Below are 25,868 nucleotides of genomic sequence, written 5' to 3'. Positions count from 1 at the left end.
TACCGTAGCAGTTAGCGAGATCGGGGGGTTCCGGAGTCCGGAGTTCAGAGTTCAGTTCCGGCGCCGTCCTGTAACGAGTCTCTGTGTGCCCTCCCCATGGAATGTGTGGATTGTCCCCGGGTGCTTCGGTATCCCCCACAGTCCAAAGGCGTACCGGGTAGCTTAATTGTTCATTATAAATTGTCCCAAGACCAGGTTAGGGTTAATCAGGTTTGCCGGGACGGTGGGGCTCAAAGGTCTGGAAGGACCTACTCGGTGCTGTATCACTAAAATTAAATATAAAAATTATGCTATGTCAGAGTTTGGCAGCACCACATCCCACTTCCACTCTCTGGTTGTGTATTTCAGGCATTCAGGCTCTCTTGGTAAAATAGGACACCCTCAGATACCCTCCAAGTTTATGGTCCCTGTTTTAGTCACCTAGCATAAGGATAGAAGTTTCCTTCGGCCTTCTGTTGTGATGCTCCCTCATTTGAAAGACATCCCCCACCCACCCATCCCATTGTGTTTCTAAGATTCAATGTACAATTATTATGAGGACAAGATTCAACATACAATTATTGTCAAAGTCTGTATACAGAATTCTACTGAGATTCATCTTCCTGTGGGCAGCCACGAAAGAAAGAAACAGCATGGAACACATTCAATGAAAGCATCAGACACCCAAGGCACGTTAAAAAAGAACAAGTTGTGCAGATGACTAAAAACGAGTGAAATACACACAGAATATTATGAGTCAAACCGTGCCCTAGAAATACTCCATTCAGTTCAGTTCAGTGAACCTTGAACTCTGAAAATAGCTGTAGTGAGAGCCGAGTGGACTCCCTGACTTCCTTCACTCGCCTACAGCGAGGAACTACCCACAACTCACTGCGGGGAATCTGCTGCGAGGGTAGAGCAAAGCTGCAACCAACAGTGGGCCCTGGCAATTCTGCTTGTTATGGCAGAGCTATCCCCAGGCTGGGGAGGGCTGTGCAGGCAAGGGCAAGCAAAGAGGGGATCCAGCAGTTTCCATCACACCCAACAAGAGGTGAGAGACAGATGGTCGACCCAGAGCAGGAGCTGCCAGTTCCTAGCAATGGTTGGCACGCGCCGTGCTGGCTGGGATACTGCCCTGAGTGGCTGCCCCTCTGGGGGTTGCACTAGAATACAAGCTTCAGTCTGGAGGTAGTAAAGTGGGGGGGGGTCAGTAAAGGAGAAGGTCATCATAGATATTAAGAAAGCCCTTGTTTCTGCACCTGCTTTAGTATTACTAGGTGTGACTCACCCTTTTCACCTCTCCTGCAGCACAGAGGGAGGGTACAACTATGCAGCAATAGCACTGGACCGCGCGGACTCAAAAAGACCAGTAGCATACTACTCGACAAAATAGACTCCTGTTGTGGCCAGACTTCTCCAGTGTGTCACGGCCTTGGACATGTGGGTTTGTGAGCTCATATCACACACTCCACATGCCGTTGTGGAACTCCTGAATACAGGGAGGCTGTGTAAGGTCACAGTCAGAGGGTAGTTTGGGGGGCAGTCCTCATCCTCAAAGACAATAGTGAGAGACATTGGAGTGAACCCCGCAAGTGCCATCCTGACAGAGCATGAGACACATGAGTGTCAACTGGAAGTGGAGCAGGAGGAAGATAAACGAAACACCACTGGAAGGGGATATTTTCACAGGTGGGTTCTGGAGCTACACAGATGGGAAGCTATGGACTGAATGGTGACAGTGACAGGGAGGAATTACCAGCAGGAGCACTGCTTGCAGGATGCTCAGCTCAGGTGGCAGAACCTCTGGTTTAATAGAGGCATGACTCTACAGCAGGGGGAGGAGGGGGAGCACAGACACAGGCAGCAGGTATACTTTTGGGGTGGTGCACGATTACTGATGGCACAAGCACAGTGGGGGGCGGGTGTTCATAACCTCTAAAGGCTCAGGTATTCAGCACAGGCGCCTAATAAAGGAACCGATAGAAGGAGTGAAGAGGTGGCAGTGATTAAAGTAAAGACTCACCAGAGAGGGGACCGTAACGAGCAGAAAGGGAATGAGTGGGCAGGCCAAAGGGCAAAAAGAGCAGCATAGATGGAAAACCTACTGAATCCAGTGAAACTCTGTGGGGATGTGGAGGCAGAGGAGAAGGAGATATGGAGAAGAGGAGGAGCAAAGGAGGGACCAGGTGGTAACTGGACACGTGGGGAGAGAGTAGTCGTAGCCCCAGTATTAGGCAGATGGTACTAAAGTTATATCATTGGGCAATGCATCAGGGAAGGCACAACATGATCACGACTCTCCAGCAGACTTGGCGGTGGCCGGGGACATTGAGAAATGTTGTTGGGCATGTGTGATTTGTGCCCAATGTAACCACAGTGGGGCAACAAAGGTGTGGCTAGCAAACTCAAAACGGCCGAGGGGGCCCTGGGGAAGTGTCCGAGTGAACATCATGCCAAAAAGCAGGGGGGTAAGCCACTGTCCAGTGACCATGGATACTTCACTCGGTGGACGAAAACTTTCCCAGTGAGACACTGTCCTGCCAGCACAGCAGCACGGATCTGAGCTCTGGGGCTCCTTCCCAGGTCCCAGGTGGACTCAGACCAGGTCGCACATTCCACAAGGAAAGAGATGAAGGATAGGGGTGACAATGATTCCATGTACCCTACCACCCTCAGAGCTCAGGGATGGTAGAAAGGACGAACCAACAATCAAAGCTGTCTTAGCCAAAGCAATAACAGAGAAGGGAAAGATATGGGTTGATATATTGCCAGGAATCCCGTTGAGACTGTGAGCAACCCCAAACTGGATGCTGGGTCTGAGCTCCTACGAATTACTGACAGCACGGGCAATGCAACTCCCTTATGGGGTGATTATGGGTTGTGGTGAGCCTGGAACTATAAAGTGACCCAATAAGTAAAGGTTCAAAGGTCCATTTATTATTAAAGTATAAATCTCTGAAATTCTTCAATCCTCTGGGCAGCCATGATACCAAGAAAGAACAGAAAGGCAGCACAATCATCAACCCCCCTTCCCCAGATCCCACCTCCCCACAAAAACAGAACAAAAATGGAACAGACATTTCAACCCTCAAGTCCATCCTCCCACACGAAAACCGAGCAAAAAGGACCTCTGTAATCAGCTTAAAGTGTTGAAGGACCAAGCAAACAACAACAACGTATTACTGATCAGAGAGAGCCAGAGGGAGAGATGATAATCCTTCCACAGCAGGTAGGACAGGTCATGGTAAGGAAACTGCCTGAAGAGCTTTCCTTACCATGACTTGGTTTACCTGCTGAAAAGGCAGGGTTCGCTCCCAGGTAGCTAGGACTGGTTCTGACAAATGATCGTTCTGTTTGTGTACGCAGCCAATGGAAGGGATCTGAGTTACAGCAGAGACTTCAACCTCGATGGCAAGGCAGGCCGACGAAGAGAGAAGAAATTACATATGGCATCAGAAGGCAGCCACCCCAGCCTGAATGGGGACATGGGAACTGAACACAAATAAGCCGGGCTCTTTCCGTGGTTGGGCCAGCAATCGAAAGGGCAGTCTGGGAGGTGGTGCCAGTGGGGTGAGGTCCTTGCAGCCATTCAAATAGAGACCACCCCAAACCCTCCTGCAGACCAATCAAAGGGGCTGAGACTCGTTGTCAGATTATTCTGCCAATCCTCTGTCCTAGTATAGAATGTTCAGCCTGTGAAGCTGAACCAAAGCTCCCCCTGCCCACAGAGTAACTACTGATAACCTCTGCAGAGTTTTAATTATCAGATTTTGAATGGGTGAAGATAAAGGTATGTAAACCACAATGTAAACCTCCTTAAAGTTTGGCCCTTTTTTTTCAGATTGCTCTCTGGGGGTATGTTAGGGAGTACTCTGGAATTATATGAATGTAGTAGATATTAATTCAATCGAGAACTAGTCTTCAGTTTTTATTGTAAATTGAAAGCAGGAAACTGAAGTTAAAAGCCCACTGACTAAGAGATATGTTTTGCAAAATGGTGACCATGAGACATTTGCATATGCTTCAGCCAAACATTAAGACAATGGAGTTGTGTTGATTTACCTGCATCAAACCAGGCAACATGGGCTAAGTTATTTGCACCATTGTGATTTGATTTCAAGCTGGCTGACCAGATGGATGTTGTCACTTAGCATATCAAACGTGGCTACAGGTATAGGCAATCAATAGTTTTTGTGTACTCAGGATATGTATCTACTCAGAGATAGCCTTGACAACATTAATTTTGTGTGTCTGGTCCTCTTTCTTTATAAACTTTTAGACTGCTTGTGTGAATTACTTTGTGACAAATGTCTCTGAATACTCAGAGGTGTCTGTCACTGTAGATACTTAATTCAAAGGAAGCATTGTCAACCCAAAATATTGAAGTGAGCAATGTCATTGTATCTATTGAAATTGTATTAAGTCACCTACCGTTACCTTTGATCTTAAGGATATAAATACGTGATGTACTTTTGGGTTTGTGTGCCTTTACCGAGAGTGCTTCCAGAATGATGTCTGCTGGTAATGAATAAAGACTTCGATATCACCAGTGTCTCTCCAGTGACTGTGATTACATTCGTCTGCAATCTTATCCCAACATTGTGGCCTGACTAAAAATGAATTGTAATGCTAACTTTACCTACATCATCTGTTATTATGTTACTGAATTTATTGCCAAGTGATGCCCTGTCTGTTGCATAAAAATAGAAGCAGGAGTAGGCTACATAGCCCTTTCATTCAGCATCACCATTGAGTAAGATTATGGTTCATCTGATCCAAGCCTCATTGTTCCCTAATTTCCTGGACACCTTGGACCAAACATCCGGCTACCTCACTCAATGATTCAGTCTTCACAGCTGAGGAAAAACATTTTTCTTTCAAAAATAAATTTTATTCATAAAATTATATACAAGAAATGCCCTACAATCAATATAATCAATACAATCACATATAACATGTCTACAATGCTCCAATACGATACATCTTTCAAGTAATTTGAGATGCTAGTACACAAATTTCCCAAGATTCATAATCCTTTGAGAGAAGAAATTTAAGACTCTCTTAGCCCCAGCTTCAAACTCTTCTTTAATTTTTTAATTTTTCCTTATGTAAGTGTAACTTGTTGAAATAGTTAAAATTTCACCCAGTTTGCCAATGGATATTGAGACCATAAATACACTATTGATAGATTTTCAAATCAATTCTTCTCACAAACGAGCTTGCCCCAAGCCCTGCTCCTGCCTTTTATTCATGTTGCCACTGTTCGTATTTGCAGACCAAGCCAGGAATTTGATGATTTACATCAAATCAACAGGGATTTTTGCTGAGTCTGGATCCTATAGCACAAATGTGTGTGGCTGAAAGGAAACGTCAATGTCAACACATGACACCCTAGAATATTCCAGCTCTTTGTTCATAGAAACTCCTGCTCTGGTGTCCTCTCAACATTTCCACCGACATTCATGGGACTCAATTGCTGCGCTTCCTCCCAATGCGATGAATCTTTCCAGTTAAACCAATTACCTCTATACTAATAAGGTTTTAGTCACAGCCCAGTGCTAGCAACCTTGTCTCTGAACTACTAAATCTTGCTCTTAGACCTGTGCACATAATGTATTATACGGATGTAGTACTGATGCAGGGGTGTAATGCCCTTGATGCTGAGCTGAATTGAATCTGAGGCACGAACTTCTACAGGCAATTATATATTTTGAGGTGAAATGTAGAAAACGCCAGATCTAATTTGGACACGGTACCCCACAAATACTGATCTTTTGTTGAAGCACGTTGAATGAAATATGAATGCAAAGACCGCTTTGAACAGTAAACGGTCTAGAAAGACCGGGCATGGAGGGGAGCAGGGGAAGATAAAGTCGGTTACACCACGTAGACGGACGGGAGGGTGGTTGCACCGGCGGAAGTGATGGGCTGGAAAGAGGAGGGGTGAGTACCATGGAGACAGGTGAGAGCAGCAGGTGAGGAGCCGCCAGTGACCGTGCCCTTGGAGTATAGGGCGGGCCGAGGGTGGGATGGATTAGGGGGTTTCAAATGCTCTTTCGATCAATTCTGATGGATTCTGAGGGTGGATTCCAGGTATTCCTTCCACTCCGCCCCCTGAGGACCCTACCCACCTGCCCCCCCGGGTCGCATACTCCCTCAGTTACCCCTCCTCACAGGGCCCTGATATCAAAGCCCCACTCCAGGGGATCATGTCCCATATCATTCGCATTATCCCATACACCTCTGTGCCCTTTGAAGGTCGGGGTTCGTTACTTGTCACATCAGTCCGGATGAAGGTTTCGCTCGAAACGTCGACTGTCCATTCCCTCCCGCCCGAATGCTGCTTCGACCCGCTGAGTTGCTACAGCAAATCGTTTTATCTTTGAGCCAGCAATTAATGTTGGTTCCTAGGAAATTTGGCAGTCCGGCCGCTTTAGTGTGGTACTCATTATGGGATTAAATGCCGAGCCTAAAGCCGGTGTGTTGTCTCTGCGGCTCTGTTACATCTTTAGCTGCAGCGAAGGAGTTTTTAGGTTGCTCAGAAATAGGGCATTAGATGGGCTTGCGGCTGCCTGCTGTTACTTTGTTTAATTGCTGGTGGAAGCTAAGTAACATTCAAGATCTGTGAAGATTGGGCGTTTGCTATTTGATTTGCATTTTAGAATTTCCAGATATTCTTCAAAAATCTGCCCGGCCTAATGCAATAATGTTGCGGATGGCAACATTAAATGTTCTTGGAAACTATTGTGATGTTTCTATGCACATGTCTGTCTGATGGGCTTAAATACTTGCTGTGAGTTGAACTCTGCCAAGTAAAGAGTATTGTCCAATAGGAATTCTGTTCCATAGTGAGAATGTTACAAAGGTGCTTCTATATGTCTGTTGTCACAAAACTAATAGGTAAACATATTCCATAAGACAGGGGAGCAGATTTGGGCCATTTGGCCCATCGTTTCTGCTCTGCCATTTCATCAAGGCTGATCCATTTCACTCTCAGCCCAATCTCCACCTTCTCCCCATATCCCTTCATGTCCTGACTAATCAAGAATCTATCAGCCTCTGCCTTAAATATACCCATTGACTTGGCCTCCACATATTCCCTATAACCTTCCCAAATATTTAATACTTTTTCAAGTCATCTTTGAATTTTAAAATGATTTCTGATAAATATAACAGGCTTTGCCACTCATTGTGACACAGAAGGAGGCTTTTTGAAAGTTTTCTTGCTGGTTTCCAGCAGATAATTTTGCAATCCTAGACCCATTTACCCTCCCTTTCATTGCATTTTAATTATGCTGTTGCACTTTTGAACTTAAACTAGTCTTCTCCAGGTAATAGATTACAGTAGAATTTTTTTTCTTGGTTTCCTTTAACATAACTTTTCAATCTGCAATAGCACAAAATTTCATAGCTATCCTGCTTCAGCAAGGGGTGGTGCAGTAGGGTAGTGGTTAGCACAACACTTTAAAGTACCATCGACCCGCATTCAATTCCCGGCATTGCTTGTAAGGAGTTTGTACATTTTCCTGTGACTGTGTGTGTTTCTTCCAGGTGCTCCAGTTCCCTACCACAGTCCAAAGATGTACCAGTTTGTAGTTAATTTGTCATTGAAGGGCCTATTCCACACTGTATCTCAATCAGTAACTAACACCAATTTCCCTAGTCTTTCTTCATGTAGCTGATTATATGTCCTTGAACTTGTCCTTTGTCACTTTTAACTCTGATACTGTATTTTAAAAAGATCAATTGGAACATGAGAGTATGTTACGTAATTTCTTGCCGAAGGAACATTTACAACATTGCAAGACTGTAGTGTGTTAGAAAAGTCATATTTGTTGTCTGTGTTGGAATAGTAGGTTTGTAGAGTAATATGTTATGCTTGAGTTTAACCCAGTGAATTATTCATTTGGGGTCTGCAAGGGTTCACTTAAAACTTCACACTTGGCAACAGTAGCTTATACTTGTTGCTTGTTGAACAGTTTTCTTACTGTATTTTTCTGTCTTCCTCTCCTCAGCCCCCTGCCTTATATTTCCCAATCCCACTTTAGACCCTCATTACTCTCTAAGAGTGACCATGTGATTCTGGTCATATGTCACTTTAATTTCCATTTCCTTCTAAAGAGATGTGACCTGACTTGCCAGGCTTTCCTAACGTTCCCCTTTGTTTCAAATTTCCAATAACTAATGTGCTCAAAGTTAGAGTGGTTTTTGTTTTTTCTCCTTTTTTTGGCCTCTGTTTAGTTTCCCAGAGAGATTAGTTACCATTTACAAAGGACTTGCATCCTCTCAGCTGACGTTGATCTGTGTAACCCCCTTTCTCTTGCTCTTCACCCCTATAGCATCCTGGGTGGATAGGGTGATTGGTGATGGAGGCTCCAGGTGCTACTTAGCTGCTTAAGGAGAGCAAATTCTTCATGTAAGAAAACAGTTGTAGATGATTCTTTTAAACTTGTGTCATAAATACACATTATTTGTTATTTTATTGAGGGCAATATCGCTTTATGTGTTATGAGCATGAGTTGTATGTACTGTGTTGAGCACCTGGGTGCGGTGGAATGTTTCATTTGGCAGTGTACACGTGTGCGGTTGAACGACAATAAACAACTTGAACTAGAGCGTTGCCTCTGTTCCACGGCCATTTGATGAATTCTGTCATGGTACCTGTCCTGTCATAGGCAATTGTATGTAAGATTAATACAGTTTTAAGTAAAGATATTGGTCATGATTTTCCAAGTTAACAGTAGATGGGTTCTTTTATAGTCTGAATTCTATTGTGATTATTTCTTGAAATCAGAACTTGAACAATGAAAATGGGGGCCAGATGATATAAAACCAGTCCTTACATTTTCCGAGATATTACTTTTCTACCTGGAGTGGAGTTGAAAACAAAGTAGTTAGCAATAAGACTGGCCTTGACATCACATCCAGAGACGGGCTTGCCTTCATTTTTACTTGCTGAAGACCTTTCTTCCTTGCCCTTCTGCTGGGGAAGGAAATACTGGAGGTTGAGGTATTTCTGCAAACTAGAAGTATTTGACGCTCCTTGTTTTTGAGAGCAGTAGAGATGCCAAAATACATTTTTGATACATTGGTGGTCATCTTCTTGAACTTCAAATAAAAATGTTTCTGAAATAGCTGCAGCACAGAAGGAACATTAAAGAAATGTTTATCTCTAACTTCCAAGACTTAAACTTCCCTGGAACACTGATAAAGCAGACTACATATGAATAAGTCATGCAAATTTCCTTGGTCCGTTGCATTTGAATGATCATTTACAAACTGCCCAGAGAGATCTGGTCATACAAGGGCCCTTATGTAGTAAGAGTGCCATCGCAGACGCCTCTCAAATTTGTATACTTTTGCCTGATCTTCTATGCAGAAGGAAGAGGGTCTTTAGTGGAAATTGGGAGTGATGACAGTGGTAACTTTGACTCTACAAACAGCTTTGCAGGCAGAGCTTCAGCTGACATGCTATAAGGTCAGGTGTGTGGCTGAAGTTCTATCTGCTGAACTTCACAAATTTATCTTTAGTTTCTCAGTTTAAAAAAAAAACCTCAGAGAGCGCTGCAGAATGGACCATAACATTGAGAGCTGTTGGGGATAGTGTTGTATAGACTTAGCCCTTCCCCCATATTCCCAGGTGTCTGGAGGTATTTTCCTTTTGGTGGGAGCTGCAGGTTGGGGCTTGGCTCATTGAACGCTCTTGAGGATAGGATGGTAAGGGCGTCACACCTTTCTCATCTTCCTCGTAGTCTTGAGGCATTAAGTCGTACTTCAGGTGCCTGTTGTGGCTTCCATAAGACAGGTGTAGAATTAGACCATTCAGCTCATCGGGTCTGTTCCACCATTCCATCATGGCTGATTTATCATCCCTCTCAACCCATCTTCCCTGCTGTCTCCCTGTAAGCTGCGATGCCCTCACTAATCATGAATCGATCAACCTCCACTTTAAATATACCTAATGACTTAGCCTCCACGGCTGTCTGTGGCAATGACTTCCACAGATTCACCATCCAATGGGTAAAGAAATTCCTCCACATCTCTGTTATAGAGGGATATCCTTGTATTCTGAGGCTTAAGCAGTACATCCATTGGGACCAACACAAGCCCAAGTTGCTCTGACAGAATTGTTAACCACAGATTGCATAACCATAATGTTGGTGAATAGTTCTAAGTAGCTGTTAGTCAGTGATATGAAACTTGATTCTTTGAGCAACCAATGATGCCAAAGCAGAACAGTATGCTTCAGAGTGCATTTAAAAATGTTCTAAAGGAACATTGTGTGATAACTGATATCCTGTAAGATGCTCTCTGTCTACCCCACACCATAAATAAGGTGCTAAATAGAATTTTGTGAACTGTGCAATTTTCCTCCTAAACCATTAACTTTGAATCACAGCAGTGACACAACTTGACCCACCAGTTTCCTGAGAAGTGCTTTTAGTGATGAACAAGTGGATTGAGTGAGCTCCTTTAGTTCAAAATTAATTGACGTTGATCCACATTTTAAAAAAAACATAACATTGAATTCTATAGTGTTGTATATTGCTGAATTCAAAATCTTTAATTAGGGAATATCATCCATGAAAGATTTCCTATCATGTGTTCATTATTTTTCAAAATAAACACTATTCTAGAAATCTTTTACATTGTTTCTTTAAGTAAAATACTGATTTAAAATTCATTCTTTTCACTCTTCTACATGAAAGAATAAACTGGTACAGACAGGTCAGTGTAAAAAAGGATGGAAGATGACAAACAGACTCAGTGGGCCAAAGGGCCTATTTCTGTACTCTTTCTCACTATGTCTCTATGATATGCATTGGGTTGTACATGAGTTCAGGTCCTTTCTTGATTAGACTGCAGCTGGAAATATGGGGTTCAATGTGGTTTTCTCCATATCTTTTTCCTTCCTAAAATTAATTTCTCTTGACAGTAGGTGCCAGTTTCTGGAGTTGCCCTGGGAGGATGTTTTGGTTCCCCACGTACTCTGCCACCTGCCCCTGTGCCAACTAGTCTGCCTGCAGCGTGTCAGCAAACAGTTTCACACTCTAATTCAGGTCTACCTGGCAAACTGTCACAGTCTGGACACCTCCCAGGTAATGTGTCAGAGCAACAAGGATAATATGCCTCCCTTTACTACCTAGAAGCCCTTCAAAGGTTGAGAGACTGAGCATTGCCTGATAAGACAAATTGAGACAACTTTTGAAAGGAAATTGGATAAATACTTGGAAAGGAAATATTTGAACAATGGAGGTGGGGTGGGGTGGAAGGGAAGGCTGAATGGAATTTCTCAAACAACCAGTACAGGCATCCCATAATGTATATGGTCAGGGCTCTTTTATGAGAATGACTGCATATTATTAAAGAAATAGGTTTTTTATCATCAACCATTTGCTGTTTTTAACAATTAACTTTTGATGGCAACGTTTAATGTTGAAGTTTTGTTTCTGTTAATGCTATTTTTATGCATTATTAGTTGCAAGTTGTGTCTTTGTATGAGTTTACTTTGAAGTGAGGCTACATTTAAAATAATTACTTTACCTCCTCTCCAACTGCAGCAATGGGATATCTCATCCACTATTCTTTATAGTTGATGGAAACTATATTCTACTGTCTGTCCCTGGCCTAGCTTGGGGGTTGTCTGTATAGTCATGTCCTACAACCCTGCTCCCCTAGCGGCTGCATATAGTAGTGTTGAGTGCAGCAGCTGGAGGAATGAGAATTAAATGAAACACCAGAATCCGGGTGGAATATGCAAGCTGAAACACAGTGAAGAATTGCAGCGTTGTAAAGCCACGCCAGAATCTAAGGATTGCACAGTTATCAAAAAAGATGGTAATTGCTGGGTGTATATAAAAAGGCTGCCAATTGATGCCTTTCTATAGTGTCAGCTATGCTTTTCAATACTGTAACTTATTGAGCTCAATAACTCGGGGAGAGGCAGGTGGAGTTTTTGGCCATTTAAAGGGAAGCAGGAGGAAGAAATAGAATAGTGCTCTGAATGAAGACCATAAGACATAGGAGCAGAATTCGGCCATTCAGTCCATTAAGTCTGCTCAACCATTTTATCATGGCTGTTTCATTATCTCTCGCAATTCCTTTCTCCTCTTTTTTTCACCATAACCTTTGACGTCCTTACTAATCAAGAACCTATCAATGTCTGCTTTAAGTATACCCAGTGACTTGGCCTTTACAGCTGTGTGTGGCAATGAATTCCACAGGTTCATCACCCTCTGGCTAAAGAAATTCCTCCTCATCTCTGTTCCAAAGGAACACCCTTCTATTCTGAGTCTGTGACCTGTGGTCTCAGACATCCCATATTGGAAACTTCCTTTCCACATCCAGTCTATCTATAATATCGGTATTGTGGGTTGCTAAATCATGTTGGGCAATGAGTGAGTGAGGACTAGCTCGAAATGAGTATGGGGGTTGGGAAACAGTGATTGGTGGAGTGGGGGCCAACTTGGAATGCATATTTGGAAAGAGAAAAGACATTGGAAAAAGAAAATCTTTACTCACAACGTTTTTTTCTCTTGATTGAGTTCAGTGCGGGGCTGCCATTCCTCAACATGCATTCTGCCGAATACTGAAAGATAACACAGTGCTGCACCACTTGATTGTTCACAGCTGCTCTGATTGGCTAACAGACCTCGAGCTCTTGCCAGTGATTGGTCAGAATCATCATTTGGAGAAGGTTGATGTGACGGGATGCCGCGGCTTGAGCAGGCGGACACTAGTGGCCTTGTCGCTAAGTTGTCCCAACTTGCAGTATCTTTCTCTCAGGCAGTGTGACTGGGTGGATCCCCTCTCCCTGCGAAGTCTGGCTGATCGTTGTAGTCGACTTGTGTCGATTGATCTTACTGCTTGTAAGCAACTGAATGATGAAGCAGTCTGCTACCTGGTGCGTAAGTGTCCAAAGATCAAGTCACTGTCCCTGGCAGTCAACGCAAACCTCAGTGATAGTTCTGTGCAAGAAGTGGCCAAACTATGCACTGAGCTCGAACACCTGGATTTGACTGGCTGTCTCCGCCTCAGGAATGAATGTATAAGGTGAGGACTAAAGTATGCTGCTCCTATGTATTTTTGTTTATGTTTCTATCTAAACTATTGAAAGTTTGTAGGATATTTGGTAGGGTAGTCAGTACAGGGCTGGAAATGTGAGATTTGAATTTATGACTGGCAGAGCTACCAGTCCCAGCATTGTATCTGAAATCCCACCATAGCAATTTAAATCAGTTAAAATTATCTGTAACTAGTATCAGTATAAAGTATCTGTGGAACAGTTATCAAATTATCTTAAAAAAAACCCAACTAGTTTATTAATCTTGATGAAGGGTCTTGGCCAGAAACATTGATTATTTATTTCCCTCCATAGATGCTGCCTGACCTGCTGAGTGCTTCCAGCATTTTGTTGTGGATTGCTTTGAACTTGCAGCATTTTCAGAATCTGTGTTTATGGCTAACATTCTTCGGGGAAGGACACATCATAATACTGCTACCTTCTGCACAATCCAGTGAATCAAAGAAAATAAACACCTGCACATTCTCATGGTCTCATTGATTAGAAATTGTGCAGGCCTTTCTAGGTCACTTGACCCCTTGAATTAAAATGCATCTGTACAAGTCATGGCAGAAATGAACAAATATATAAATAGAAATGAAGATCTCTAATTTGGACTGTAGTAATTGGAACTACAGATCTGAAAACAACCCACTTTGTACCTAATTCATGAATATGAATGACATAAGCATTCTGTCCTTCCCATGTCCAATTATGGGGCTTTGACATGTAAGTGTAAAAACAAATCTGTTGCTCCACATCAGATAGCCATATGAAAGAGAAAAATCAAGAAGTTGATGAGAATCAGGAAAATGATGGTTGCATCATTTTGATATTTTTGCATGAGCTTCTCAGCAGTGTCCTGGACTCAGCCACATTTAACTGCTTCGTTAATAATTTTCTGTCTTTCATAATGTCAGAAGTAGGAATATTTACTGATTGTTGAATAAGTGTATACAGCTTTGCTGATTATAAAGAGGTCTGTACATTATCAAACCTAGAAACAATATTTGGACTGATGTGATAGCTTTTCGTGCCATGTGTCCAGCAATGACTCTGAACAGGGAGCCCGACTGGTTAGTCTTGAGAGTCAGTACATTATTATTGTCAGATATCTCCACTGTCAACATCTTGGAATCAGTGTTAAATAGGAATTCAACTGGACCAACCATGTCAATATGGGGGATATATATATATCTGAACTGCACTGATGTTGTACCTTTAATATGTAAACTGTTTTGGTTTGAAAAAGCAGCTCATCCCCACCAATAGGAATGGGCCTTGTCATCAGTATTCAGATTCTGTGGCAAAAAAAAGTCCTAAGGCTCACAGAAGGAAACTTTTAAACTCATACTGATGGTACCTGATAGAATGGTGCTGTGGGGCACCAATGCAAGTGATCTATGGTAGACAGATCTGAAAAGTAATTTAAGATTAATCAATAACCCTGTTGGAATTTGGTCTTGGGTTATACAGAATTGCTTCCTGTCCCTGGGATTCCAGCCTCTCCAGAAGTAATCTATTGCATAATTGCTTAATGTCAAAGTATAAAAATATGAATTCTTCAGGCTCTTGTTTTTGCTGACCGTATAAGTTAAGGCAAAAATTCACTTAGTATTTATACAGTTTTTTTAACATACAAACTGGTTTGGTTTACATCAGGGATGGCCAACCTATGTCGCATGCGGCCAAAGTGGCGCGTTGGGTGATTAGTTAAGTGGCGCATCACACCCCAGTGATAATAATTAAAAAGTAAGCCTACTCAAGCAAAAAGTATTAACCAAAAACCGATTTGTAGAAAAAAAAATTATAACAGGAATTCAAGTAGCTTAGAGCTAGAAATGTGTTTTACTGAGAGTAAAGCTAAAACTTAGCAATCATTTTTAGCGATTTTATTATTTCGTGCACATCTTTTGGCGAATGTTATCTTCTTTCACATTAATCTGTTTTCAATTTTAGAAAATGTTCAATGAATCAAACTAGGAAAGAAGGACTTCTCTTCTGCATTCGTTCCATAACTGTTCAATACACGTTTGATACTTGTTTGATCCTGAGGCACCAGGCGTCTGCATTAGCGGTGCGTCGCAGGTTTTTGCCAGTCAGTTTACAATTGGCACTCATGCGCTACGGAGTTATGCTTTGTTCATCCTTTGTGAACATTTGCAGATTTGTACTTTTTCAAAAATTAAGCCTTGTTTTTACATTCAGTTACCCATCACAGTGCAAAAGAAAAGCAGAAAGTGATAGTAAGCGTGAATTCAATGAACAGTGGGAAAATGAGTTCTTATTTATAGCGGGTCCATCAGGAAAACTGTTGTGCATTGTTTGTGAAAACACTTTCTCACATAATACAAGAAATGATCTTAATAGACACTATAAAACACAGCATCAGACTGAAATGGAAGGAAAACTGAAGCTAGTGCTTGGGTCTGAGTTACAGAAAGAATATGTGATTAAGAAAAAGAAGACATATATTTGTTAAAAGTCTCAAGGTAAGTAATGTTTATCTTGTTTTTATATTAAATCAATATATCATGTAAAAATATCTAGATTAACATTTTTACAAGAATTGAATGGGGGTACAAGAGTTGTATGGCGCATCTGAACTCGTGCGTGAAAAAATTGACGCATGGAATGTAAAAGGTTGGCCACCCCGGTTTACATTTTAATGTAAGCAATTTAAAAGATGTCTCTGCAGAACAATGCTTACATTTCAAAAGTACTGTACATGACTTGGAAGAAGGTGGACAACAGGAATTCTGCAGATGCTGGAAATTCAAGCAACACACATCAAAGTTGCTGGTGAACGCAGCAGGCCAAGCAGCATCTGTAGGAAGAGGTGCAGTGGACGTTTCAGGCCTTATATTCCTTATATTATAACAACACCTTATATTCTGTCTGGGTAGCCTCCAACCTGATGGCATGAACATCGACTTCTCTAACTTCCGCTAAGGCCCCACCTCCCCCTCGTACCCCATCTGTTACTCATTTTTATGCACACATTCTTTCTCTCACTCTCCTTTTTCTCCCTCTGTCCCTCTGAATATACCTCTTGCCCATCCTCTGGGTCTCTTCCCGCCCCCCCCCCCCCCGTCTTTCTTCCCGGACCTCCTGTCCCATGATCCTCTCGTATCCCCTCTTGCCTATCACCTGTCCAGCTCTTGGCTCTATCCCTCCCCCTCCTGTCTTCTCCTATCATTTTGGATCTCCCCCTCCCCCTCCAACTTTCAAATCCCTTACTCACCCTTCCTTCAGTTAGTCCTGACGAAGGGTCTCGGCCTGAAACGTCGACTGCACCTCTTCCTACAGATGCTGCTTGGCCTGCTGCGTTCACCAGCAACTTTGATGTTGGAAGAAGGTGGCTTGCATTCTCTTGTGTATACTGCCATCTTTCATCAGTGCCCTATAAATGCAAGTCACTTTCTTTTTAAAGCTTAGTTTATTGTTAGCAACCACTGCACATGATGTGATTTTTTTTAAAATAAAACAAATTGTTTTTTTCCAGGACTGTTGCAGAGTATTGCAAGAAACTCAACTCGCTGAAAGTGAAGCACTGTCATAACATCACTGAAGGAAGCTTAGAAGTTTTGCGTAAGAAGGGAGTAGACATTGACGTACAGCCTCCCTTCCAACGGGCACTGGTACTTCTGCAGGATGTTGTGGGCTTTGCACCATATCTCAACCTCCAGATTTGAACAGAAATATTGTGGAAAACCAGTTATCCATATCCCTGACACAATTGCACTCCATTTTTGTGGTAATGTAAACTTAGATTAAAATAGGTTGTATAATATTCCATGAGGGTCTTGCTGCTCCTTTGTCAAACTTCCAGCACTTCCAATTTTGTTCCTCAGATGAAATGAGTTGAGACCTGTAATATTGTGCATGAAAACAGATTTTATTCTGGCTTGCCACTGCATTGAATCACCACTCCTAATCCATTGTTATTATTTTTTTGATTGTGTGAAGTGAGGAGAGTGGCCATGTTACACTGCTCGTATTTGCTGCACCAGAGGTGGTTCACTTGAGCAGAGCTCTTCAAGTGTTGATGTTGGCAGTGAATTGCCAATGGCACAGGGAAGCAGTAAATGGAAACCCCATCAACCAATGAGAAAAATTGAGGGGAGATAACATTGTTAAATGATAAAGGTTATCAAATGATATCTTGATGATATCAAGGTTTGGAATTGAGCTGAAACTCCACTCATCACCAGAGAGTAATATGGTGTATTTCCATAATTTAAAGTTCTTTTTAGCTTGAATACATTCAAAATTTGCATCACCAGCAGCTTCCCTTAACTTTCCTTATTTTGTATGACTACAACTCTTATTGAAGTCTGCAATTGCTGATGCTTTGTAGTATCCTGGCAAAGTTGCTTTGTACCTTATTGCACATGGCCTCTCTGTGTTGGCCCTAAAATAACAGCTGACAAGTTCCAACCAGCTCTTCATATAATCTTAGTGTATGTATCTGTCATTTGGAATAGATAAAGGAGGATTCATTTTGGACTAATTCCCCACAGTACTGCAGTTTCTTGTAGTTGATATATCCAAATTCATTTTGTGAATTATTGAAATGGCTTTCAATACTCTTTCACATTAAACAAATCTAGTTCATAATTTCCTTTAGGCTTCTTTTAATCTTTTTGGTTCTTTTTAATCTTGTAGTTCTGGATACCAATAATCCTGCTGGTGGAAAATGTTTCTTGTAACTTTGAACACATCTATTAAATTTCCTTTTATCCTATGTCTGAGGAGAAAATTCGAACATCTCAATAAAAAATTGCTGGAAATCTGAAATCTTAACATTTCATCCTCTTTATCACTGCTGTTCCTTATATTTGTCTGGTAAATTCCTGTGCTGTCTCTAGCAGTACTTGTATAGCTGGCCTATATAGCTATTTTCAATCTTTACCTAACAATGTTATTACATTGCCACTTCAGGACTGAAATGCAGAAGCCAGCTTTTCTAATGATCTTTTGATGGCTCCTTGATTCAAAATTAGCCATATTCCAGCACCTAAATACATATGGCTGAAATTATTTTAAGGGGTGATGTACAGTGCATTTCAATAAACTGTTAAACTGAATCAATTGGATGTTAATTCACTAGCAGTATTCAAGAGAGTAACTTATTCTCTTAACAAGCACATTAATTTGTCAGTACTTGATGCGCAAAAATCACCTGCTTTTTGACCACATGGCAGTAAGAACAAAACATTTATATGATCCCTCAACCTTGTTCCACTATTGTGCAGAGCTGATCCTCAGTCTCATTTATTTTCCCTTCTAATCTGCATATCTCTTAATTATTTTGACTCCTTGGGTATACTGATCTCAGTCTTGGATAAGTTTAGTGCCTGAGCAAGTGGAGTGCTCTCCAGCAGTGAATTCCAAAGGTTCATAATCCCTAGTGAAGAAATTTCTAAGTGTCTCAGTCTGGATGGCTGACTAATTATTGAGTCAATGATCCCAGGTTCTAAATACCCTAGCTAGAGGAAACGCCTCAGGATCTAGTGTTAAATCCTCTGTGTTTCATTAAGAATTTTTCAGATTTGACTGTGGCTTCACAATGCTTAATATTTCCTCGTAAGACAATTTGCTCAACCCTGGACTGAAATAATTAAACAATTTCTCAGGCAAGTTTGTCCTTGTGCTCTTGGTGTTAAAACTACACAATCTTACTAAAAGCTTAGTTGCTTTAAAATGTTGTTACTCATGTAACCCAAATCCCATACAATAAAGATTAATGTGCCATTTTTTCTTCCAAATTGCTTGCTGCAGCTCTTGTGTGTTAGTTACACATTTTGTACATTTATACTCAGGTTTAGTATCACTGGCATATGTCATAAAATTTGTTTTGTGGCAGCAGTACATTGAAATATATATTAACTTACAATAAAAATGTATATAAAAAAATTGCAGAACAAGAGCAGAAAAAAAAAGTGAGGCAGTGTACATGGGTTTGTTGTCCATTCAGAAATCTGGTGGTAGAAGGAAAGAAGCTGTTCCTGAAATGTGGAATGTGTGCCTTCAGGCTTCTCCTTGATGTTTGCAATGAGAAGAGGGCATGACCTAAGTGATGGGGATCCTTGATGATAGATGCTGCCTTTTTGAGGCATTGCATTTTGAAGATGTCCTGCATGCTGGGGACGCTAGAGCCCACGAATGAGACCAGCTTTTTGCAGTTTTTTCTGATCCTGTGCAGTGGCCCCTCCATAGCAGACAATGATGCAACCAGTTAGAATGCTCTCTGTGGTATATCTGTAGAAATCTGTGAGTCTTTGGTGACATACCCATTCTCTTTAAACTCTTAATGTAATTTAGCCACTGTTGTGTCTCTTTTGTAATTGCATCAATATATTGGGCCCAGGATAGGTTCTTAGATGTTGACACTCAGGAACTTCAGACTGCTCACCCTTTCCACTGCTGATCCCTCAATGAGAACTGATGTGTTCCCTCAACTTCCCCTTCCTGAAATCCACAATCAATTCCTTAATCTTACTGCTGTTTAGTGCAAGGTTGTTGTTGCAGCTCCACTCAACCTGGTGACCTATCTCACTCCTGTACGCCTTCTCGTCACCATCTGAAATGCTGCCAACAATAGTTGTGTCATCAGCAAATTTTTAGAAGGCGTTTGAGCTGCGTCTAGACACACAATTGTGGGTGTAGAGTAGAGCAGTGGGCTGAGCACATATCCTTGAGGTGCACCAGTGTTAATTGTCAGCAAGAAGGAGGTGTTATTTCTGATCTGCACAGATTGTGGACTTCCAATGAGGAAGTCATGGATCCAGTTGCAAAGGGAAGTACAGAGGCCCAGGTTTTGCAGTTTGTTAATTAGAACTGAGGATATGATTGTGTTGAATGCTGAGCTGTGATCAATGAACAACAGCCTCACATAGGTATTGTTATTGTCTCTGTGATCTAAGGCCGAGTGAGAGCCAGTGAGACTGCATCTGCTGCAGACCTATTGTGGTGACAGGCAAATTGCAGCAGGTCCAAGATATTTCCTTGGGCAGGAGTTGATTCTGGCCATAACCAACTTCTCAAAGCACTTCATCACAGATGATGTGAGTGCAGCTAGGTGATAGTCATTGAGGCAGTTCACCTTGCTCTTCCTGGGCACTGGTATGATCGTTGCCCTTTTGAAGTTGATGGGAAGCTCTGGCTGCAGCAGGGAGAGATTGAAGATTATCTCCCTTGATCATACCTCCTTAGTTCAAGGAGTATTTACTGAGGGTTCTGGATAGGTTTGTCCTGTTGAGGCAGGGAAAGGATGGCAGGGTGAAGGAACCATGGTTGATGAGATGTGGAACACCTAGTCAAGAGGATGAAGGAAGATTTCTTCAGGTTTAGGAAGCAAGGGTCAGACAGGGCTCAAGGGAATTACAGGGTAGCCAGGAAGGAGCTCAAGAATGGACAGAGCTAGAAAGGAGCATGAGAAGGCCACTAAGGAAAAGAACAAAGCATTCTACACATAGGTGAAGAAGGATGGGCAGAATGAGGGTAGTAGAGGAAACGTGCCTGGAGGATGTAGGTAAGGTCCTTAATTAACTTCAGTATTCACTTTACTTCAGTATTCACCAGTGAGAGGGACCTTGACAATTATGAGGTCATGGTAAAACGGGCTTATATGGTTGAACATGTTGATGTTAAGAAAGAATGTGCTAGAACTTTTGAAAAACATTAAGCTAGATAAGTCCCCAGGGCTAGGTGGTGTATACCGCAGGTTACTGTGGGAAGTGAGGGAAGAGATTGCTGTGCCCTTGGTGGGGTGGTGATCTTTGTGTTTCACTGGCCACAGGAGTAGGGTGGTAACTGTTATTCCTTTGTTCAAGAAAGGGAGAAGGGATAACCTTGGAATTATGGACCAGTAAGTCTTTCTTCAGTGGTGGGCAAATTATCGGAGGATTCTTAAGAGCAGGATTTACGACTATTTGGAGAAGCGTAGTCTGTTTAGGGATAATCAGCATGGCTTTGTGAGGGGCAGGTCATGCATCACAAGCTTGATTGAATTCTTCGAGGATGTGACAAAGCACATTCATGAAGGTAGAGCAATGGATATGGCATATATGGATTTTAGTAAGGTGTTTGATAAGGTTCCCTGTGGTAGGCTCATTCAGGAAGTCAGGAAGCATGGAATCCAGAGAAACTTGACTGTGTAGATATAGTATCTGGCTTCCCCATAGAAGACAGATGGAGATTACTCAGCCTGGAGGTCAGTGACCAGTGGTGTTCTGCAGGAATCTGTTCTGGGATCCCTGCACTTTGAGATCTTTATAACTTACTTAGATGAGGAAGCAAGCTAGGGTTTATCTCTTCAGGATGATGAGTGACTTGAATTGAATTGAATTGACTTTATTTCTTACATCCTTCACATACATGAGGAGTAAAAATCTTTGTTACGTTTCTGACTAAATGTTCAATCATAGTAATTTATAATAGAACAGTCAATGTAACAGCGAAATACACTCAAATCAGCATGAGTTAATTAGTCTGATGCCCTGGTGGAAGAAGCCTGTTGATCCTGGCTTTTATGATGCAATACTTTTTTGACCATAAGACATAGGAGCAGAATTAGGCCATCTGGCCCATCGAGTCTGCTCCGCCATTCAATTATGGCTGATCCTTTTCTGTATCTCCTCCTCAACCCCAGTTCTTGGCTTTCTCCCTGTAACCTTTGATGCCATGTCCAATCAAGAACCTATCAATCTCTGCCTTAAATACACCCAACAACCTGGCCTACACAGCTGCATGTGGCAATGAATTCTGCAAATTCACCACCCTTTGGCTAAAGAAATTTCCCTGCATCTCTGTTTTGAAAGGGCGTCCCTCTATCCTGAGGCTGTGCCCTCTTGTCCTAGACTCTCCCACCATGGGAAACATCCTTTCCATATCTACTCTGTCTAGGTCCTTCAACATTCAAAAGGTTTCAATGAGATCCTCCCCTCATCCTTCTGAATTCCAGGAAGTACAGACCCAGAGCCATCAAATGTTCCTCATATGATAACCCTTTTATTCCAGGAATCATCCTTGTGAATCTCCTCTGGCCCCCCTCCAATGTCAGCACATCCTTTCTAAGATGAGGGGCCCAAAACTGTTCACAATACCTCAAGGTGAGGCCTCACCAGTGCATCACATCCTTGCTGTTGTATTCTAGACCTCTTGAAATGAATACTAACATGGCATTTGCCTTCCTCACCACCGACTCAACCTGCAAATTAACCTTCAGTGTGTTCTGCACAAGGTCTCCCAAGTCCCTCTGCATCTCAGGTTCCCGGATTTTCTCCCCATTTAAAAAATAGTCCACATATTTACCTCTACTACCAAAGTGCATGACTATGCATTTTGCCACATTGTATTTCATTTACCACTTTCTTGCCCATTCTCCTAATCTGTCTAAGTCCTTCTGTATCCTACCTGTTTCCTCAACACTACCTGCCCCTCCACCAATCTTCGTATCATCTGCAAAGCTGGCAAGAAAGCCACCTATCCCATCATCTAAATCATTTATATACAGCATAAAAAAGTGGTCCCAACACCGACCCCTGCTGAACACCACAAGTCACTGAAAAGGATCCTTTTATTTCCACTTGCTGCCTCCTACCAATCAGCTAATTCTCTAACTATGTTAGTAACTTTCCTGTAATACCATGGGCTCTTAACTTGGTAAGCAGTCTCATGTGTGGCACCTTGTCAAAGGCCTTCTGAAAGTCCAAATACACAACACCCACTGTATCCCCTTTATCTATGCTACTTGTAATCTCTTTAAAGAATTCCAACAGGTTTGTCAGGCAGGATTTTCCCTGAAGGAAACCATGGTGACTTTGTACTATGTTGTCCTGTGTCACCAAGTACTCCATCACCTCATCCTTAATAAGTGACTCTAACATCTTCGCAACCACTGAGGTCAGGCTAACTGATCTATAATTTCCTGTTTCCTGGATGGTAGCAGCTGGAATAGACTGGGGTTAGGGTGACTCGGGTGCCCAATAATCCTTCGGGCCCTTTTTTCACCTGTCTTTGTAAATGTCCTGAATTTGGGAAGTTCACAACTACAGATGCACTGGGCACCTCTCTTGGCAGAATCCTGTGATTAAGGGAGGTACAGTACCCATACCAGGCAGTGATGCAGCCAGTCAGGATGCTCTCAGTTGTGCCCCTGTAGAAAGCTCTTAGGATTTGGGGACCCATACCAAACTTCTTCAACTGTCTAAGGTGAAAGGGATGCTGTTGTGCCTTTTTCACCACACAGCTGGTGTGTACAGATCACGTGAGGTCCTCGGTAATGTGGATGCTGAGGAACTTAAAGCTATTTACCCTCTCAACCCCATCTCCATTGATGTCAATAGGGGTTAGCCTGTCTCCATTCCTCCTGTAATCCACAACCAGCTCCTGTTTTTGCAACATTGAGGGAGAGGTTGTTTTCTTGACACCACTGTGTCAGAGAGATTACTTCTTCCCTGTAGGCTACCTCGTTATTGCTTGAGATTAGGCCAATCAATGTAGTGTCATTAGCAAATTTAATTAGAGCTGTGGTTGATGACACAGTCATGGGTATACAGGGAATAAAGGAGGTGACTCAGTACACAGCCCTGAGGGGCTCCTGTGTTGTATAAGAGGTATACATAGAGTGGGCAGTCAGAGACTTTTTGCCAGGGCAGAAATGGTTAATACAAGGGGCATAATTTTAAGATGAATGGAGCAAAGTACAGGGGGGGTGTCAGAGGCAAGTTCTTTACACAGAATACTAGGTGGATGGAACGCACTGCTGGAGGTGGTGGTAGAGGCAGGTACGTTCAGGTCATTTTTGACACTTAAATAGGCAAATAGATGATAGAAAAATGGGGGGTTATGTAGGAGGGAAGGGTTAGATTGATCTTATGGCCTTTCAGCTTACTCCATAAATCAATCTAACCCTTCGCTTCCACATTACCCTCCATATCACGTGCTGTAATGTTCTATGGATAAGTTGAGCAACTGAAATGAAAAGGCATTGTAGTTAATTTTAAGCATACATGATATAGGATTGAGTTATATCAAATAACTAATGGGTAGGCAAGCACAAAAGTGCTGAATGGAACAAAAACTGGAGAAATACAATGCAATGTATTCGGGGAGCATAAAGGTGAGGGGGATACACAATGTGGTAGGGTACTAAATGAAGAGGGGCTAAATGAATAAATGAGAGGCACATTCTACAAACTGAGAAATGGGAAATATCTAAATAACCCTTTAGGCAGGTACTGGCACAATTTCTTAAGTCAATCTTCTGCAATTCTAGGATGTCACTACAGGCAGTGTCATTCAGCCCAAATATTTTCAGCTGTTCAATTGCTTTTACATGTCAGAAAACTTGATGTTTGCCAACGTTTCATTGTTTTGCAACCCATGGGTAAAAGAAACAAGCCAAAATGTTTATTCATGGATTGAAGTTTGTCAGATAACTATTGAAAGTATCTTAACTGGGAGTATCATAATAACTTATTTACAGAGCACTTTTCATAGAGATAATATAGTTCAAAGTGCTTTATAATGGGATAAAGTGCAAACATGAAAATAAAATTAAAAATAAACATGAAAATAAAAGACAAAAAGATTAAGTAAACAGGTTTTGAGCTGGTGTTTGAAAGTGTCAACTGAGTCCGCATCCCTTACAGTTTGAGGTATTGAGTTCCACAGTTTAGGAGCATGGTTCAAACAAAAAGCTGACCTGCCAATTGTCTTTTGAGGGAGATTGCTTAGATTTAAGAGATTGGCAAAAAAAGACTCCAGAGCTCAAACAGGATTATAAAATGAAAGTGATTCTATGATGTATTCCAGTCCTAGACAATTAAAAGCTTTAAAAGCAAGAGTATTTTAAAATTAATTCTAAAAGATACAGGAAGCCAATGCAGAGTAACTAGGATGGGAATGATACATTCCCTCATCTTGGATTTAGTTACTGAGTTGAAGTTTGTCAATAGATCACGGACACATCCCTCCCCTCCATTGAAGTTATCTGCAGGAAGTGCTGCCTGATGATGGCAACATCCATCATCAGAGATGCCCACCATTCTGGCAGGCCACACACTATCTTTTCACAGTTAAATCATCAGGCAGGAGGTATAGAAGCCTGATGTTCCACACCACCAGGGTTGAGAACAACTACTTAAACCATTCAGTTCTTGAACCAACTGGAAAACCTTAATCGCTACAATTTATCAACACTATGGCCATTTTTGCACAGAAATGAAGTTTGTTATTTTGTTCTAATTGTATTTTTGTTGTAAAAGTGCATATAATTTGTTTGATTTGTTTATGAATGCTGCTTATGTGATGCTATGTGCCTGTGATGCAGCTGCAAGTAAGTTTTTCAGTGCACTGGTGCATTTATGTACTTGTGCATGTGACAATAAATTCAACTTTGACTTTGCTTGAATTGTACCAATTGTCAGACATCTCCATGAGTCCAATTATCTGCCCCAGACATTCAATGTTAAAACCATCACTGAGTCTCCTACATTCATTAGCTTGAAATTCACTATTTTAGAAAATTGTGGACAAGTCTGAATACTGTGGTTACAATGATCAATGGTTGTTGTCTACTGAGCCAGATTCCAGCACCATAACCTTTCCATCAAGTCAGAAGCTTTAGGAGTCTGGTGAAACCTGCATCTTGAGCTCCAAGGGGAACTGCTTCTGCTTGGTTGAAAGGAGCTGTCCCAACGGAACAGGCTTCATTTCTCCAAAACTCTTCCTTATACCCCGTGTATTTAACAATTTGATCTGATCAATCCTATGGCAGCTGGTCAGTGGGTAAATCAGGGATTTTTTTTTAAACACT

The 25,868-nt window shown here is 41.9% G+C and overlaps 2 protein-coding genes across 4 annotated transcripts in view; one reads left to right on the top strand and one right to left on the bottom strand.

The window, feature by feature from the left end:
• The first annotated feature begins 5,870 nt into the window (after positions 1 to 5,870).
• fbxl15 (F-box and leucine-rich repeat protein 15) lies at positions 5,871 to 25,435 on the top strand. Of its 3 annotated transcripts, none has more exons than XM_072282510.1 (4): positions 5,871 to 5,922; positions 10,916 to 11,078; positions 12,530 to 13,032; positions 16,548 to 25,435. In XM_072282510.1, the coding sequence occupies exons 1-4, from the start codon at positions 5,903 to 5,905 to the stop codon at positions 16,735 to 16,737; spliced, it is 876 nt and encodes a 291-aa protein (XP_072138611.1). In that variant the 5' UTR covers positions 5,871 to 5,902; the 3' UTR covers positions 16,738 to 25,435. The 3 variants fall into 3 exon arrangements, with proteins under 3 accessions (XP_072138611.1, XP_072138612.1, XP_072138610.1); XM_072282511.1 differs by having other exon boundaries at positions 5,876 to 5,954; positions 10,919 to 11,078; XM_072282509.1 differs by having other exon boundaries at positions 5,896 to 5,954.
• cuedc2 (CUE domain containing 2) overlaps positions 16,890 to 25,868 on the bottom strand; it is a 54,942-nt gene continuing 45,963 nt past the window's right edge. The window contains exon 10 of the transcript XR_011889630.1: positions 16,890 to 16,913. The gene's annotated coding sequence lies outside the window, so the exon portion shown is untranslated. The remainder of the gene's footprint in view (positions 16,914 to 25,868) is intronic.

The sequence above is a fragment of the Mobula birostris genome, chromosome 18 (assembly GCF_030028105.1).
Source record: "Mobula birostris isolate sMobBir1 chromosome 18, sMobBir1.hap1, whole genome shotgun sequence".
Lineage (NCBI taxonomy): Eukaryota > Metazoa > Chordata > Chondrichthyes > Myliobatiformes > Myliobatidae > Mobula > Mobula birostris.
This window is presented reverse-complemented; position numbering and strand designations above follow the sequence as displayed.